This window comes from Drosophila erecta, unplaced genomic scaffold (genome assembly GCF_003286155.1).
Source record: "Drosophila erecta strain 14021-0224.00,06,07 unplaced genomic scaffold, DereRS2 tig00000055-arrow-pilon, whole genome shotgun sequence".
NCBI lineage: Eukaryota > Metazoa > Arthropoda > Insecta > Diptera > Drosophilidae > Drosophila > Drosophila erecta.
Window position 1 is genome coordinate 2,400,143 of NW_020825200.1, and position 12,524 is coordinate 2,412,666.

At 42.2% G+C, this 12,524-nt stretch overlaps 5 protein-coding genes across 5 annotated transcripts; 2 read left to right on the top strand and 3 right to left on the bottom strand.

Annotated features, from left to right (window-relative positions):
* The first annotated feature begins 61 nt into the window (after positions 1 to 61).
* LOC6543071 (pancreatic lipase-related protein 2) lies at positions 62 to 2,111 on the top strand. Its single transcript, XM_001968344.3, has 3 exons — positions 62 to 279; positions 382 to 634; positions 1,249 to 2,111. The coding sequence occupies exons 1-3, from the start codon at positions 210 to 212 to the stop codon at positions 2,048 to 2,050; spliced, it is 1,125 nt and encodes a 374-aa protein (XP_001968380.1). The 5' UTR covers positions 62 to 209; the 3' UTR covers positions 2,051 to 2,111.
* Positions 2,112 to 2,426: 315 nt separating this feature from the next.
* LOC6542943 lies at positions 2,427 to 3,210 on the top strand. The gene is made up of 2 exons (XM_001968345.3): positions 2,427 to 3,068; positions 3,124 to 3,210. The coding sequence occupies exon 1, from the start codon at positions 2,451 to 2,453 to the stop codon at positions 2,832 to 2,834; it is 384 nt and encodes a 127-aa protein (XP_001968381.1). The 5' UTR covers positions 2,427 to 2,450; the 3' UTR covers positions 2,835 to 3,068; positions 3,124 to 3,210.
* A 4,824-nt stretch (positions 3,211 to 8,034) lies between these two features.
* Positions 8,035 to 8,778, bottom strand: LOC6542819 (trypsin alpha-3). Its single transcript, XM_001968346.3, has one exon. It carries the CDS (start codon positions 8,776 to 8,778, stop codon positions 8,035 to 8,037), a length of 744 nt encoding a protein of 247 aa, XP_001968382.1.
* A 355-nt stretch (positions 8,779 to 9,133) lies between these two features.
* LOC6541931 (trypsin alpha-3) lies at positions 9,134 to 9,871 on the bottom strand. The gene is given in 1 exon segment (XM_026978791.1): positions 9,134 to 9,871. A coding segment is annotated over 1 exon segment (735 nt). The 5' UTR covers positions 9,869 to 9,871.
* A 1,093-nt stretch (positions 9,872 to 10,964) lies between these two features.
* LOC6543245 (trypsin alpha-like) lies at positions 10,965 to 11,756 on the bottom strand. Its single transcript, XM_001968348.3, has one exon. The coding sequence runs from the start codon at positions 11,727 to 11,729 to the stop codon at positions 10,965 to 10,967; it is 765 nt and encodes a 254-aa protein (XP_001968384.1). The 5' UTR covers positions 11,730 to 11,756.
* Positions 11,757 to 12,524: the final 768 nt, after the last annotated feature.

The window sequence follows — 12,524 nt, forward strand, 5'->3', positions numbered from 1 at the left end:
GCTCTCCGTTCCGATTGGGAAGTGGGAGCTCGCGCCGCTCGAGCAGCGAGAGATCGGCGGAGAGCTGTGTCAGTCAGTTGCGCACGCACCAGTCAGCCGCTCGGACCTGCGGCTCGTACCGCCGAAGTGCGAAGTCTATAACGGGGATCGGTCATCGCACGCACTACTCGATCGGTCAGAAGCCCCAAGGGAGACGTCTTGGAGTAGCCATGATTTCGCCGCTGGGACGGATTAGCATCATCAGTGCGCTGTTTTTGGCATTCGCGGCCCTCGCACTTGGTGGGTAGTAACGTAATAGCACACGTTACAAGGTCTTATCGCAGATATGCGTGGAAATCCAACTGATTGATATGATGTTTTGAATTTTACTTTGATCTCCAGCCAGCAGCTCGGAGAGAACCGAACTCGATCCCAGTGCCACCTGCAATTACACGCTGCTGAAGAAGAAGACCTTGGGCGTGGACCCCTCCTTTTGGAAGAAGTTCTTCAAGCATCTGATACCCTTCACCAGTTCGAGGGGTAAGATGCAGTTCATACTCTTCAAGCGGGACTTCGCGGACTGCGGAAGGGAACTGTTCGTCGGCGATGTGGAGAACCTCAGGAACTCGGGCTTCGATGCACGTCACCCAACGAGGTAAGGGGGATTTCCGGAAAGATTAAAATCCCGTTGGCAGATCGAATGGGGGTTTTCGCATCGATCAATTCAAATGAAACAATCAATTCATTGCATTCATTATCGCTGAGATAATGGCTTAAAAGTAGTACAGCTTTTCATTCAGCTCACAACAATTGGCAATGTGTTTAGTATTCCCATCCAGAAATTAAAGAGAGAGCTAAACAGCAGATCTAATGAATAGAACCAAAACTAATATTTGCCGAATTCTCTCAACAAACAATTAAATTTTTATATTTCGCGATTAACACGAAAACAGGTTTCTCTGCTTTATATATTTACATTTTTTGGTCGAGCTTTCGTTTGAGTTATCGCCATTGAGTCATTGCCATTTGACTGACACTTAAATTATTGCTAATTAAAACACACTAATAGCTAAAAGATAATAATAATTGGTACACCAATTTTGCATTTAAAGAGTGATAAGATATCAGACTAAGTTGGTATCATAGGTACTTGAATGGAAATCTGTTTATTTGAAGGGGCATTGATTTTAACAATTTTAAATAATATAGTTAGGCTTGCAATTAGTCACAATAATATTGATATTGTTCTTTCCTGATTGCTTATTTGAGGATTGTCATACATGGCTGGATGAGTCAGAGCAAGGGTGGCCATATAAGGAAGATTAAGAACGCCTATCTGAGCCTGACCAATCCGGGACCCAATGGTGAACCCGCCGCCTACGAGGACTTCAATGTGATCGTATGCGACTGGAGCAAGACATCCACGAATGTGAACTACTACGAGGTGGCCAAGATGGTGGAGGACATGGGCGCCCTGCTGGCGGAACTGGTGCGCTATCTCAACCAGGTGGCGAACATGCACTACGACGACGTCTACGTCATTGGACACTCGCTGGGAGCCCAGATTGCCGGCAGTGCTGGGAAGCGGATAATGCCATATCGATTCAACACCATATACGCCTTGGATCCGGCGGGTCCACAGTTCCGTGAGAAGAGCGATGAGTACCGCATCGATGCCAGTGACGCCTTCTATGTGGAGTCCATTCAAACCAGCGTTAGCTTTGGCTTCGAGCAGCCCGTGGGACACGCCACCTTCTATCCCAACTATGGGAGGAATCAGAAGAAGTGCTATGTATATGGCTGTTCGCATAAGAGGTCCCATGATTACTTCATCGAGTCCCTGACGAGTCCGGCGGGCTTTTGGGGACCACGATGCGAGCGTCACGACGATGGCACCTGGGTTCTCCTCATGAGCGACGGAGAGTTCCGGATGGGCGGAGAACCCTCGATCCCCAAGAATGGAACCTTCTATGTGAAGACCTACTCAAAGCCGCCCTATGCCATGGGCCACAGATGGCAAACGGAACCGCCTCCACGGGAGGATGATGTGGAGAACTCCACGGAAGAGTAAGATATTGGTTGATATATGTACATTTGTTGATGAAATAGAGTCCGAAATTTGGTATTTATAATTGCTTCTTGGGTTCACTTAGTCAAACACTGCTTTGGTAACTTTCTGTTATCATGGATTTGTTTTCAGTTTCATACAGCACTTTAAAAGCATTTATTATAAATAGTACACCTATTTTTATAAACTTTGTTTAGGTAACTTATTTTACCAATAGGCAGACCTTCTTATCCGGCCAATTAAGTTTTATGGCGAACTATTCACAGAGAAATAACAGAAATAACAACTAGCGAGTGTGCAGTCTGCTGGAAATTTCTATTAGTAACCTTAACTTCAAGATAGGTATAAAAACCTCACGAGGCACGAGAGGCTTATCCACTGTTTTCACAATATTCAACCGAAAATGTTCCGCGCTCAACGCGTTTGCATTTATTTCGTAGTTTTCCTGGTCTTGGCAGCTGCCAGGCCCAAAATAAGCTCGCGAATTTCCCAGAATCAAATTGGATTGCGAAAGATCGCATTTTCTACGGAAGAACGTGCTGCTTCACAGTCATCATTGTCCACAGAGGCAGCCAGTGAACCAAAGACTACTGGGGTGCCCACGGTAACTTCATCATCATCATCTAAGGAAGCTAGTGAAGCACCCGAAGGTTCCAGCCAAGAGGCATCCGAAGCTTCCTATGAAGATGAGAGCTCCGAATCAAGCGACGAATCAGAGGAAGGATCGTACTACTACTATGATGACGATTCGTATCCCAGCTACTACGATAGTTACTTTGATTATTGATGCATCGCATCACCATTGTACTTTGTGTCAAAACGGAATACAAATCACTTTGAAGAGGCTTGAAAATTGTGCAGAGTAAAAATGAAGCTGTGTTTCCTACTGGGCCTTGCTTTTTTCGGTCTTTTGGCTCATGCAGGAGCAGTTCCAATACCTCAAGCTGTAGTGTTTGTGGGATTGGCCACCAAACCCGAAATGGATTTTCCGGACATTGATCTCTGGAGCAGGACTTGAGAGGTGCGTCAAGTTGCCGGTGCTCGATGCCACAAATCCTTATACGTTTTAGTTTCAGAATATGTTAGACTGCCTTCTCCACACTGTTTTTCTTCCCAGCTCGCTGCATATTTGGAACAGAATTTTTAATTAAAACAAGCAATATGTTACCCAAATTGTTGCTGCTGCTCTTCGAGCGCCGGAAAGTTGTGCAAAACTGCAGTTTTTGGACAAGAGGCTGCGGCGGGTTGTTGCTAATGCATTTACTTGGCTTAATTAGTTGAGATGCTACATTATTCATACGCCACGTGTGACCAGCGGCCACCCAATGTGCTGATGCCTGCCGCCTCCTTCTTTTCCTGACAGCATCATAATTTTCACTTAATTAAAGTTGTCGTTGTTGTGGGTGCTGAGTTTGAGGTTTAGCCCGGGGAGCAGTTAGAGAGTTGTGGCAGTGCATTCGGGTCGAAAGTTGGGGGGGCGGGGGAAAAACATGGGTATTTATGCTCACAAGTATTCGCTCTTAATTTAATCCAGTCTAACTACGAAAGTTTTCGAATGCCTGGCTGGTTATTAAAATAGCTGCATGTTTTGGAAAGAATTTGCCTGCCTGTGACTGAGAGTGAAGACTGAAGAATGCTTAAAAAATACTTATTAAATTGTCTGTAAACACTTGTTAATATCATAAAATAAAATTTCCAATCCCTACAAAAGCTTACCCACCAATGTCAGAAAATGAAACAATGCTCGGTATATTAAATTTCCCACATGTTTGCCGAACATGTTTGCATCTTCGGGCAACTTCACAAAGTTGACATGCCAAGACAATTAAGGTTTGGCATAATCTGTTGATTGGCTTAATAAATATCCAAATTCACCTATCGTAATTGTTATCCTAAAGTGACAGATTGACGGCAAAGCCAAATGGAAGCGGAAATCTTTTGAGCTTCCGAGTGAAGGGACAGCTCGGTTGAATCTCAGGTGGAAAACGGATTCACTTAAATTTCATGCAAAATCATTTATCCTTTTTTACCCAAATAGTTGGCAGCCTTTCGATTTAGCCCGAAGTGGTTTCTTTCGATTGATGATTGTGTGCGAATCCCCGAGGGCACAATATTTGCTCCTGAATTTGATTATTTAAATTTGCACATTCGTTTTCATGGCGCATAAATTATTTATGAGCCCAGTGTGTGGACGCCGGCAGTTCCATTATGGCATTCTAATTAAGGCGGCCCACAGAATTTCTCCCAAGTTCATTGTAACTTAGGAGCCCCAACTAACTGATGTCCAAAGGATGTGCATTGAAAGCTTAAAAATTCACCGTAAAATTCAGGAGGACAAACCCTTTTCCGTTGACAGCCTGAAGACCAATTTGTCGCCCAGAAATGGACCGTGTGAAAGCCTCGGAGTGCCATAACTTTGCTGATGTGTTGGGTGTTGAGATTGTCGCCCCGGAAGCCCCAAAAAAGCCAAAGAGACACAGGAAAAATTAAAGGGAAATCAGGTTTCATTTTGCGGATAAGCAAAAGGCTGCAAAGGACGCCAGCCGAGCTGTCCTGGCAAATGAGTCCGATACGAAGGCGCTGACAATGACTTACATTGCTGGAAATCCAGCCAAGCCGGCAAATCGAGCAGGACAAGGACCGCTTAAGTTCATGTGCACACGCACTTAGGTCAGCAGATATCGGTTCGAAAGTTCTACTTACAGATATAGCCCCATATCTCCACGCCGCTGCTATTTGTGCCATTTTATAGCGCTTTTATGGCACACCAGTTTGGTGCTTTCTGCCTTCTGTCGGTGTGTCCTGCGTCCTGCGTCCTGGTCCGTTTTCCTCTTTAAAATATTCAAATTTGATGTGTGTGCGGGTGGAGTGGCTGGGAAATCCGGCACTCTTGTGTGCTCAACTGTGTAATAGAGAAGGCCGTCTTCAAGTAACGGGTAGGTCATAGGAAAAGTGCGAAAACGGTTGGGAAAACTCTCTAGTCAAATTCTGAGACCTACAGTTAACTTGGGACGTGTAAAAATACGTTCTTGCCAAGCTAATAGATTGGAATTTATTTATAAAAATAATTATTAAAGAATTTATTCCTTAGGTTTATTCCTTAGCATTTATCCCTTACCTTCCTGAATTTATATATTAAGCTATTATTTGGAACGATTTTCATATAAGAGCACTGGCCGCCTTATATGTATATACTATACTGTATGGCACATGCTCCCCACTCCCCCCCCCCCCCCCCCCATTCACATCCGTATCCGTATCTATGTCAGTTCACTGGAGTGCTGTTGTTGTTGCGGCTCCTACTTTTCGGGCCTTTTTCCAAGTTTGCGGTGTGATTTTATGTGCAAACTTAAATTATACAATTTGGGGGTCCATGAATACATTTTTCCCCCTCTCCGGCGGCTCCAGCGGCTCCAGCGTCTTGTGCCTTTCAGTTGCTGGTTTGCTGCTGCTGGTTTGCTGCCGAAAGGGACAATGAGTTGCTAAATGCTTTGAATATTCTTCTGGCCATTGCCTGGCCTTGCATGCATAATATACGATATATGGTCATGTCAGATGCGTGTCCTTCGAGTGTGGTCCTGCATAAAGGAGGGGCGGAGCGGGGGGAATCCTTGAGACGCCGGAAGGGGGCACAGTGTGTTTGTGTTGACAGGTCGAGTGTGTCGTGCGGTTTTCTTGCAGAAATGGTTCTCAATCTCAGTTCAGTTGAGTTCAGTTCAGTGGCAACCAAAAGGTTTTGGCTTCGGTTTCGCCTGCAAAGTGCTACATTGCTCCAATATAATAAACGAGTATTAGAAACGATATGACATCTGCTCGACTATAAAACAATTTCATAGGCAATAGCAATGTCAATTGATTAATTATACAGCAGCGCAAGGATTCATAGAAACCTAAAATATTTTATTGAACTTCGATTTGAAGCACTAAACTATATATGGTTATATGGCACTCATTTATGATCTTGAAGCATGAGAAAGTTAATTCCAAATTAGTAACTAAACGGGTATTGTTAAAAATTCGTTGCCTTGTTTATGAGCTGCGCTCCGTATGAAAATACAAGTTAATGATTGTGGTCTTTGTGTGTGGCTTTGGTCGCTCTTAATGCCAGTTAAGCACACAACAAAGTACGCACTTTGTTAACATTTAAAAGCCGGCAATAAAGACACATGCTGTCCTTTTTTTGCCCCGCCCCCACTTCCACTCAACCGCCCAACGCCCACAAATGCAGCTGGGAACCATATTTTTGTTGTTTTTGCTTGGACTTAACCCTTTTTTCCGCTTTGTTGTAAGTATGTGTGTGTTTAATGTCTGGTGGTCGAAAAAGTTAACGTGCACGTTCGCAAATATGCTGTCGTAAGCTAATAGTGCATGTGTGCTAACTTTTTTGTAGCACTGTACGGCATTCTGTGAGCGGAGTAAACAAACGAGTTGGCTGAAAAGGAAAAACAGGGATTGGGTTTAATTCAATTATATGTCTGGCAGTTTTGGCTTACACATATGTAGGTCCTGCATAGGTGAAAATGTATTTAATATCTCCGTGCATAGCAGGAACTTGAAATCAAAAGTGCTTTTCAAATTGTTTAGAAAACAGAGCACTAAAATATACTGTGCATACTTTTAGGCACATTGTTATTGTTCTTCATATTCTTCCCTGTGACTTCTGGGAGATATCGCAAACTACTCCGCATAAACGCCGCTACAGAATGGGAGAACAAAAAGGTGAGCGAATCTTCCACTTTCATGGCAACTTGTCCTGGCCTCAGCTGGTTGGCTTTTGTGCCCAGCAGTCGCGAGTGAGCAAATTAAACGAGATGGCCACCACAGACCTCTGCGATCCGCTGCACACAACCATTATAGCATAAGCACAACATTTATGAAAACTATTTGCCGAACTCAAGGCAAAGCGCAGCAGAAAAGAAATTGCATTAAGAACAAATACAGCGAAAGGTTGCAGAAAGCTGAGTGAAAGTGGGCGGCTGCAGAGGGAAACTGGCCGTCAGCTATACAAGATGTGTATAAAAGGCCCGACCAGGCACGTTCCTTGTCCAGGAGTGCAAACAAGTAAGCAAACAGGCAGGGGAACCAGAAACAGGGCGCCTTCGACATGAAATTCCCGATGAGAATACACTGGGGAAAATATGTAGTATATGTGCTTAAAGAGTACGTGGAACTTTCACACTGAATGCGTTTGTTGTCATATTTGAAATGGATAACGACGACTTTTGCTGAACATGGATGCTTAAAGCCGATGCAAGTAGTATTTTTTCCAGTGTGTTAATGGCCGTGGCTGCAGCAAACAAATCGCAAATTGAAAAAAGCAGATAAGTAGCAGAAGTTGCACCGCTGCCCGCTTTCTTTCTGCTTTCTCCCGCGAAAGGGTGGAGAAATGGGTGCAAAGAGAATGGCAAATAAAAATCAGGGACTCGGTTCGTGCTCCTGTCAAGGCAATTGCTCCCTGTTCCGGAGGAGCTCCTGCCACCGATCCCCCGATCCCCCAATTCCTGGCACTCCACCCAGCGCCTGGCAACATTGTTAACCCTGCAAGTTATGCATTCTTAATTTAATCGCAGGAATTGACTCTCCAGAGGCAGCTTCCTCTGGCTTAGCGGCTGGGTATTTTCCCCGGGCTCCGTTTTCCATTTTCCATTTTCCATTTTCCCGGCGATGGTAGGTTTGCAGCAGAGATTAGGCATATATCATGCGATTATACTGCATAGTTTGCCTTGCCCAATGACTCGGAAATCGCTTTTTCTTGCCTCAAACTCGGCGAGGATATTAAGTTGCAGACAACCCTTGAAAAGCGAAGAACACAACGGACTTCTAAGGGATCAAAAGGAAGCTAGAGCGGTGCTTACAAAGAAGATTTTACATAAAGGAATATTCAGCATGCCTTCAATTTGAGTGCTTTTACAATAACAAGTATTTATTAGGATGTCATAAATATTGTTACAGATGCTAATTAGTTATCCATAAGGCCTTGCAGGCACTTAAAGCTGCTTAATAGCATTTAAGATCCAAGGTTTCAGGTGAGCCACATTGGCGTAGACTCCGGGGAAGAAAGGATTTGCGCAGCCGTAGCCAAAGGAGACAATGCCAACCAGTTGGCCACCGGAGACGAGTGGTCCTCCGGAGTCTCCTTGACAGGAATCCTTTCCGAGAGCGGCGGCGCAGATCATGGCTTTGGTCAGGTATCGATAGGATCGCCGACAGTAATTCGGGTCTACTAATCCCACTGAGGTCTCTAATAGGAAAGAAGGTGATATTCCGAATAATCCGATTTCTCCCCAACCGGAAACAGAGGCTTTAGTTCCAGCTGCGGGTTCACTATCGGCCAGTGGGATCGGTCTTACGTTGGTATTAAAAATAAGACTGTCCGCCAGTCGAATTACGGCTATATCGTTAAAAAAATAGATTTTTTTATATTCTCGGTAGTCTTCATGCTTCCGTATTCCTGCAACCTTTACGTGTTGTCCTCCATCGAACTTATATTTTGATCCAACTCTGACGGAATAAAGTACATCAAAGGGACGGTCGAGACAGTGGGCTGCCGTTATAACGATCTTGTCGCTATAGATAACAGCACCGCAAATGTAATTGCCTGAATATAGGAGAGACGCCTGCCAGGGAACCTGTGAAATTTCCACAGGGTAGCCACCCACAATTCGCTCTGAAGAAGATCCTGCCGAGATCAGGGTGACACTGGTGACCAGAACAAGCCACTGGAGGAACATTTCGAACGCGACTAATGCCAAGAATGACTTCAATCCGGACTAGATGGCACTTTTAAAGGTTTCCGAGTAGCCCACTTGGAAGAGATAATTAGAAAAAGAATTTTAAATGGACATTTTACGAATAGCAAAATAAAAATCAGTAGTCACTTAAAAAATAGAAATTCCATACTGAAGTGGCCCATTTGGCACGTGCTCAGTAAATCATCCCAAGTCTTTGAATAGCACCATTTACCTAGACTCCAGAATAATTTGGATCTGCATATGGCTGAAGTATGTTATAAAATCCCAGCACAATGAAGTATTTCATTTTCTTCAGAGTTTATGTTATTCAAGCTTTATTTTACACATTACGTTTTCATATTCTTTGAATAGCGCTCAAAATCCAGGGCTTCAGCTCAGCCACGTTCGCGTAGACTCCTGGGAATTGTGGAAGAGCACACTCCGCTCCGAAGGACACGATGCCAACGAGCTGGCCACCGGAGACCAGAGGACCTCCCGAATCGCCGGTGCAGGCATCCTTTCCCGGTGCGGCGGCACAGATCATGTCCTTGGTGATTCGCTTTCCGTACGACCTACGACACTGATGCTGATCCACAATGTCCACCGAAACGCCCAGCAGGGACTTGGCCAGTTCCTTTTCATAGCCAATGGCTCCCCATCCCGAAACCGTGGCAGGAGCTCCACTAGCCGGAGAAGTATCGGCCAGGGGAATCACACTGACTCAACTTCCCAGCCTGATCTTGGACTGAAGCCTCATCACGGCTATGTCGTTGGACATGGTCCGGTGGTACTTCTCGTGTATCAGGAACCTAGCTACCCGCACCACCTGACCACCGTAGCGGGTGTACGATGAGCCGACTCTCACGGAGAGGTATTCGGAGTAGACTTTGGTGAGGCAGTGGGCTGCCGTTATGACGATGTCTTCACTGTAGATGGCTGCACCGCAAAAATGTTCTCCAAACCAAAGAATGGAAGCCTGCCAGGGAACCGATTGAATGGATATCGAGTCGCCACCCACAATTCGTTCCGGAATCCATTTAGAGGAAACCAGGGTGACACTTAAGATCGGGAAAATCCACTGCACAAACATTTCAACTAGAGCTGCACTTTCGAGTGGTCTTACCAAAGGTTGGGACCTTTTTTTATAGAAATACCATGGTGGAATGACTGCGAACATAGTTGCAAAAGAATGTTAATGGATATTTTAAGCAGCATACACTGAAATAAACCAATTACCGGAATATCTAAATATATAACACGCTCTAGGTGCTGAAATATTTATGAAATACTTTCTTGTAGTTATTATCTCTTGAGTCCTTAAAATAGGAATGTATTTTAGTTGTACCATGTACGAAATGCGACCAAATAAAAAAATATCGGAAAAAAAAGGAAACCAAAAGTAAACTTTGGTTTTGATTTCTAGCCGTATAAAGAAGTTAATATATTAATATTATAAGAAATCTGTTCAAAATATTTAATTTTTTTCACATTATTTTGTACACCAATTATCAGGGAAAAAATTGATTTTTGGGCAAATCAATGTAAAATAGTTCTTAAATTTGGATCAGATCTAAAAATATTTTTTTTCTTTTTATTTACAATCAGTAATAAGTAAATTTTATAATCTATATATAGCAAAAATATAGCATTTGTGTGTTTTTTGATAAAATTTTGATGTAAGCCCTTATAAAAAATGAGAAACTTTGACAACATATTATTTTCTATAGATCGGCTGGAAAGTAATAGGGATCGTTAGCTAATTAATTAGATAATTAGCAGTAGAAAACAGTCAACAGTCGGTTGGGCAAAACAACGAATTTTTGTATGCTTTCATGTAACTTTGTATCGGCAATGTAAAAAAACAACAAATGTAAAAACAAAAATTAAAAGAAATTAATCGTAATTGAAGTTTCCAAAGTAACCTTTTATAAACGTAAATGAACTCAATTTTTTAAGCTAAGCAAATTGTAGGTGTAACTTTATAGACCATATTTTCTATTCCTGAAAACCAAATTGTCTTATGTAAGATACTTACAAGAATCGTATACTATTTTGGACTTTATTGTTATTATTTGTTAAAACAAACTATGAAAGCTGTAACTTGAAAAGAGTACACACAATTTATGGTGCCTTTGACACATGCTGTGAATATTTATTTTATTGTATTGAGAACATTGCTAAACATGTTACGGAAAAGACTTGATAGCATTCAAAATCCATTCTCGGAAGTAGGGCACACTTGATACGAAACCTATTGAAATGCAATTTCCTCCGGAGACAACACCAACGAGTTCCTTATTAATTACCAATGGTCCTCCAGAGTCGCCAACACAAAAGGTTTTCTCATAATATCCAGCGCAAATTGTTGATTGACCATGGGATACTCCACAATTCTTAGACGATAGGATTTCGACGCTTGCTCCTCGAAGAGTAATGGGACTTAGGATCTTATTATCCGACGTGTAGGTATATCCCCAGCCAGCTATAAGGGCCTCTGTTCCAGGATATGGATTAGAATTGGCCAAAGGAATGGGGTGTACTTTGCTGGTAAACTTAAGTCTTTTACTTAATCGAACAACTGCGATGTCGTTTTTAATATCAAAGATGGGTAAATCTTGGTGAAAGTAATTTTCATGGGTTATTACGGCGGCCACTTTTAAAACAGTTCCGCCAGAAAGTTTAGAGATGGATCCAGCGCGAATTTTTAGCAGTCGGACATCTTTCCTGATTTGTTTATCATCAAAAAAGCAATGGGCCGCTGTTATGATAGTATCTTCACTGTAAATGGACCCTCCACATATATGTTGGCCTGATAATTGGATGGAAACTATCCAGGGATTATCTTCGATTTCGATGTGGCTACCATTGATAATGCGTTCTTCGGGTCGGTTTACTCGTCCTGCGGACAGGAAATTGAGCGCCAATAGTAGCAGAAAGCACTTGACGAACATCTCGACTAGTTTGGACGATACTTTTGATTGCAGTGGCTTTACCTACAAAAGAACAAGTCTTATATACCACTCGGATAGCTTATTCAGTTTGAAGTTACTTGCAAATGTTTATAAATTCAGAACAGAACAAAGTGAAAACTTTTCTAATTAGAAAATTCCAGCAATTCCTGCATACTTACTGAATAATTCAAAATCGAATTTCCCTAATTTAGGCTTAACAGAATTCCTATTATATCATTACAAACGTAAAGCATGCCTTAGCTTCAAATATTTCTAATATTCAAATATTTCTATCTGGGTCTTTACAAATATCTTTATCTTTATCTTTACAAACGTAAACTGTGCATGCCTTAGCTTCAAATATTTCTAATATTCAAATATTTCTATCTGGGTCTGATGTAGAAATTCAAAAAAATTAAAAAATGTCCCAAGGCTGAAGTTCTATACTCCATAACTCAACTTACCTTAATCGGATTTTGAAGTGGCATACCTCTAAATGTTTCTGGCGCAATTCTCTAAAAAACTGCATTCAAATTAAGAAATTTATATTTTTGAAATTTTTTTGTAATTTTTTGAATGTGATGATGTGTAGAACTTCATAAAAATTAAAAAATGTCCCAATGCTGAAGTTCTAAACTCCATAACTCAACTTATCTTAATCGGATTTTGAAGTGGCATACCTCTAATTGTTTCTGGCGCAATTCTCTAAAAATCTGCATTCAAAATAAGAAATTTATTTTTTTTTAATTTTTTTGTAATTTTTTGGATGTGATGATGTGTAGATATTCAAAAAAA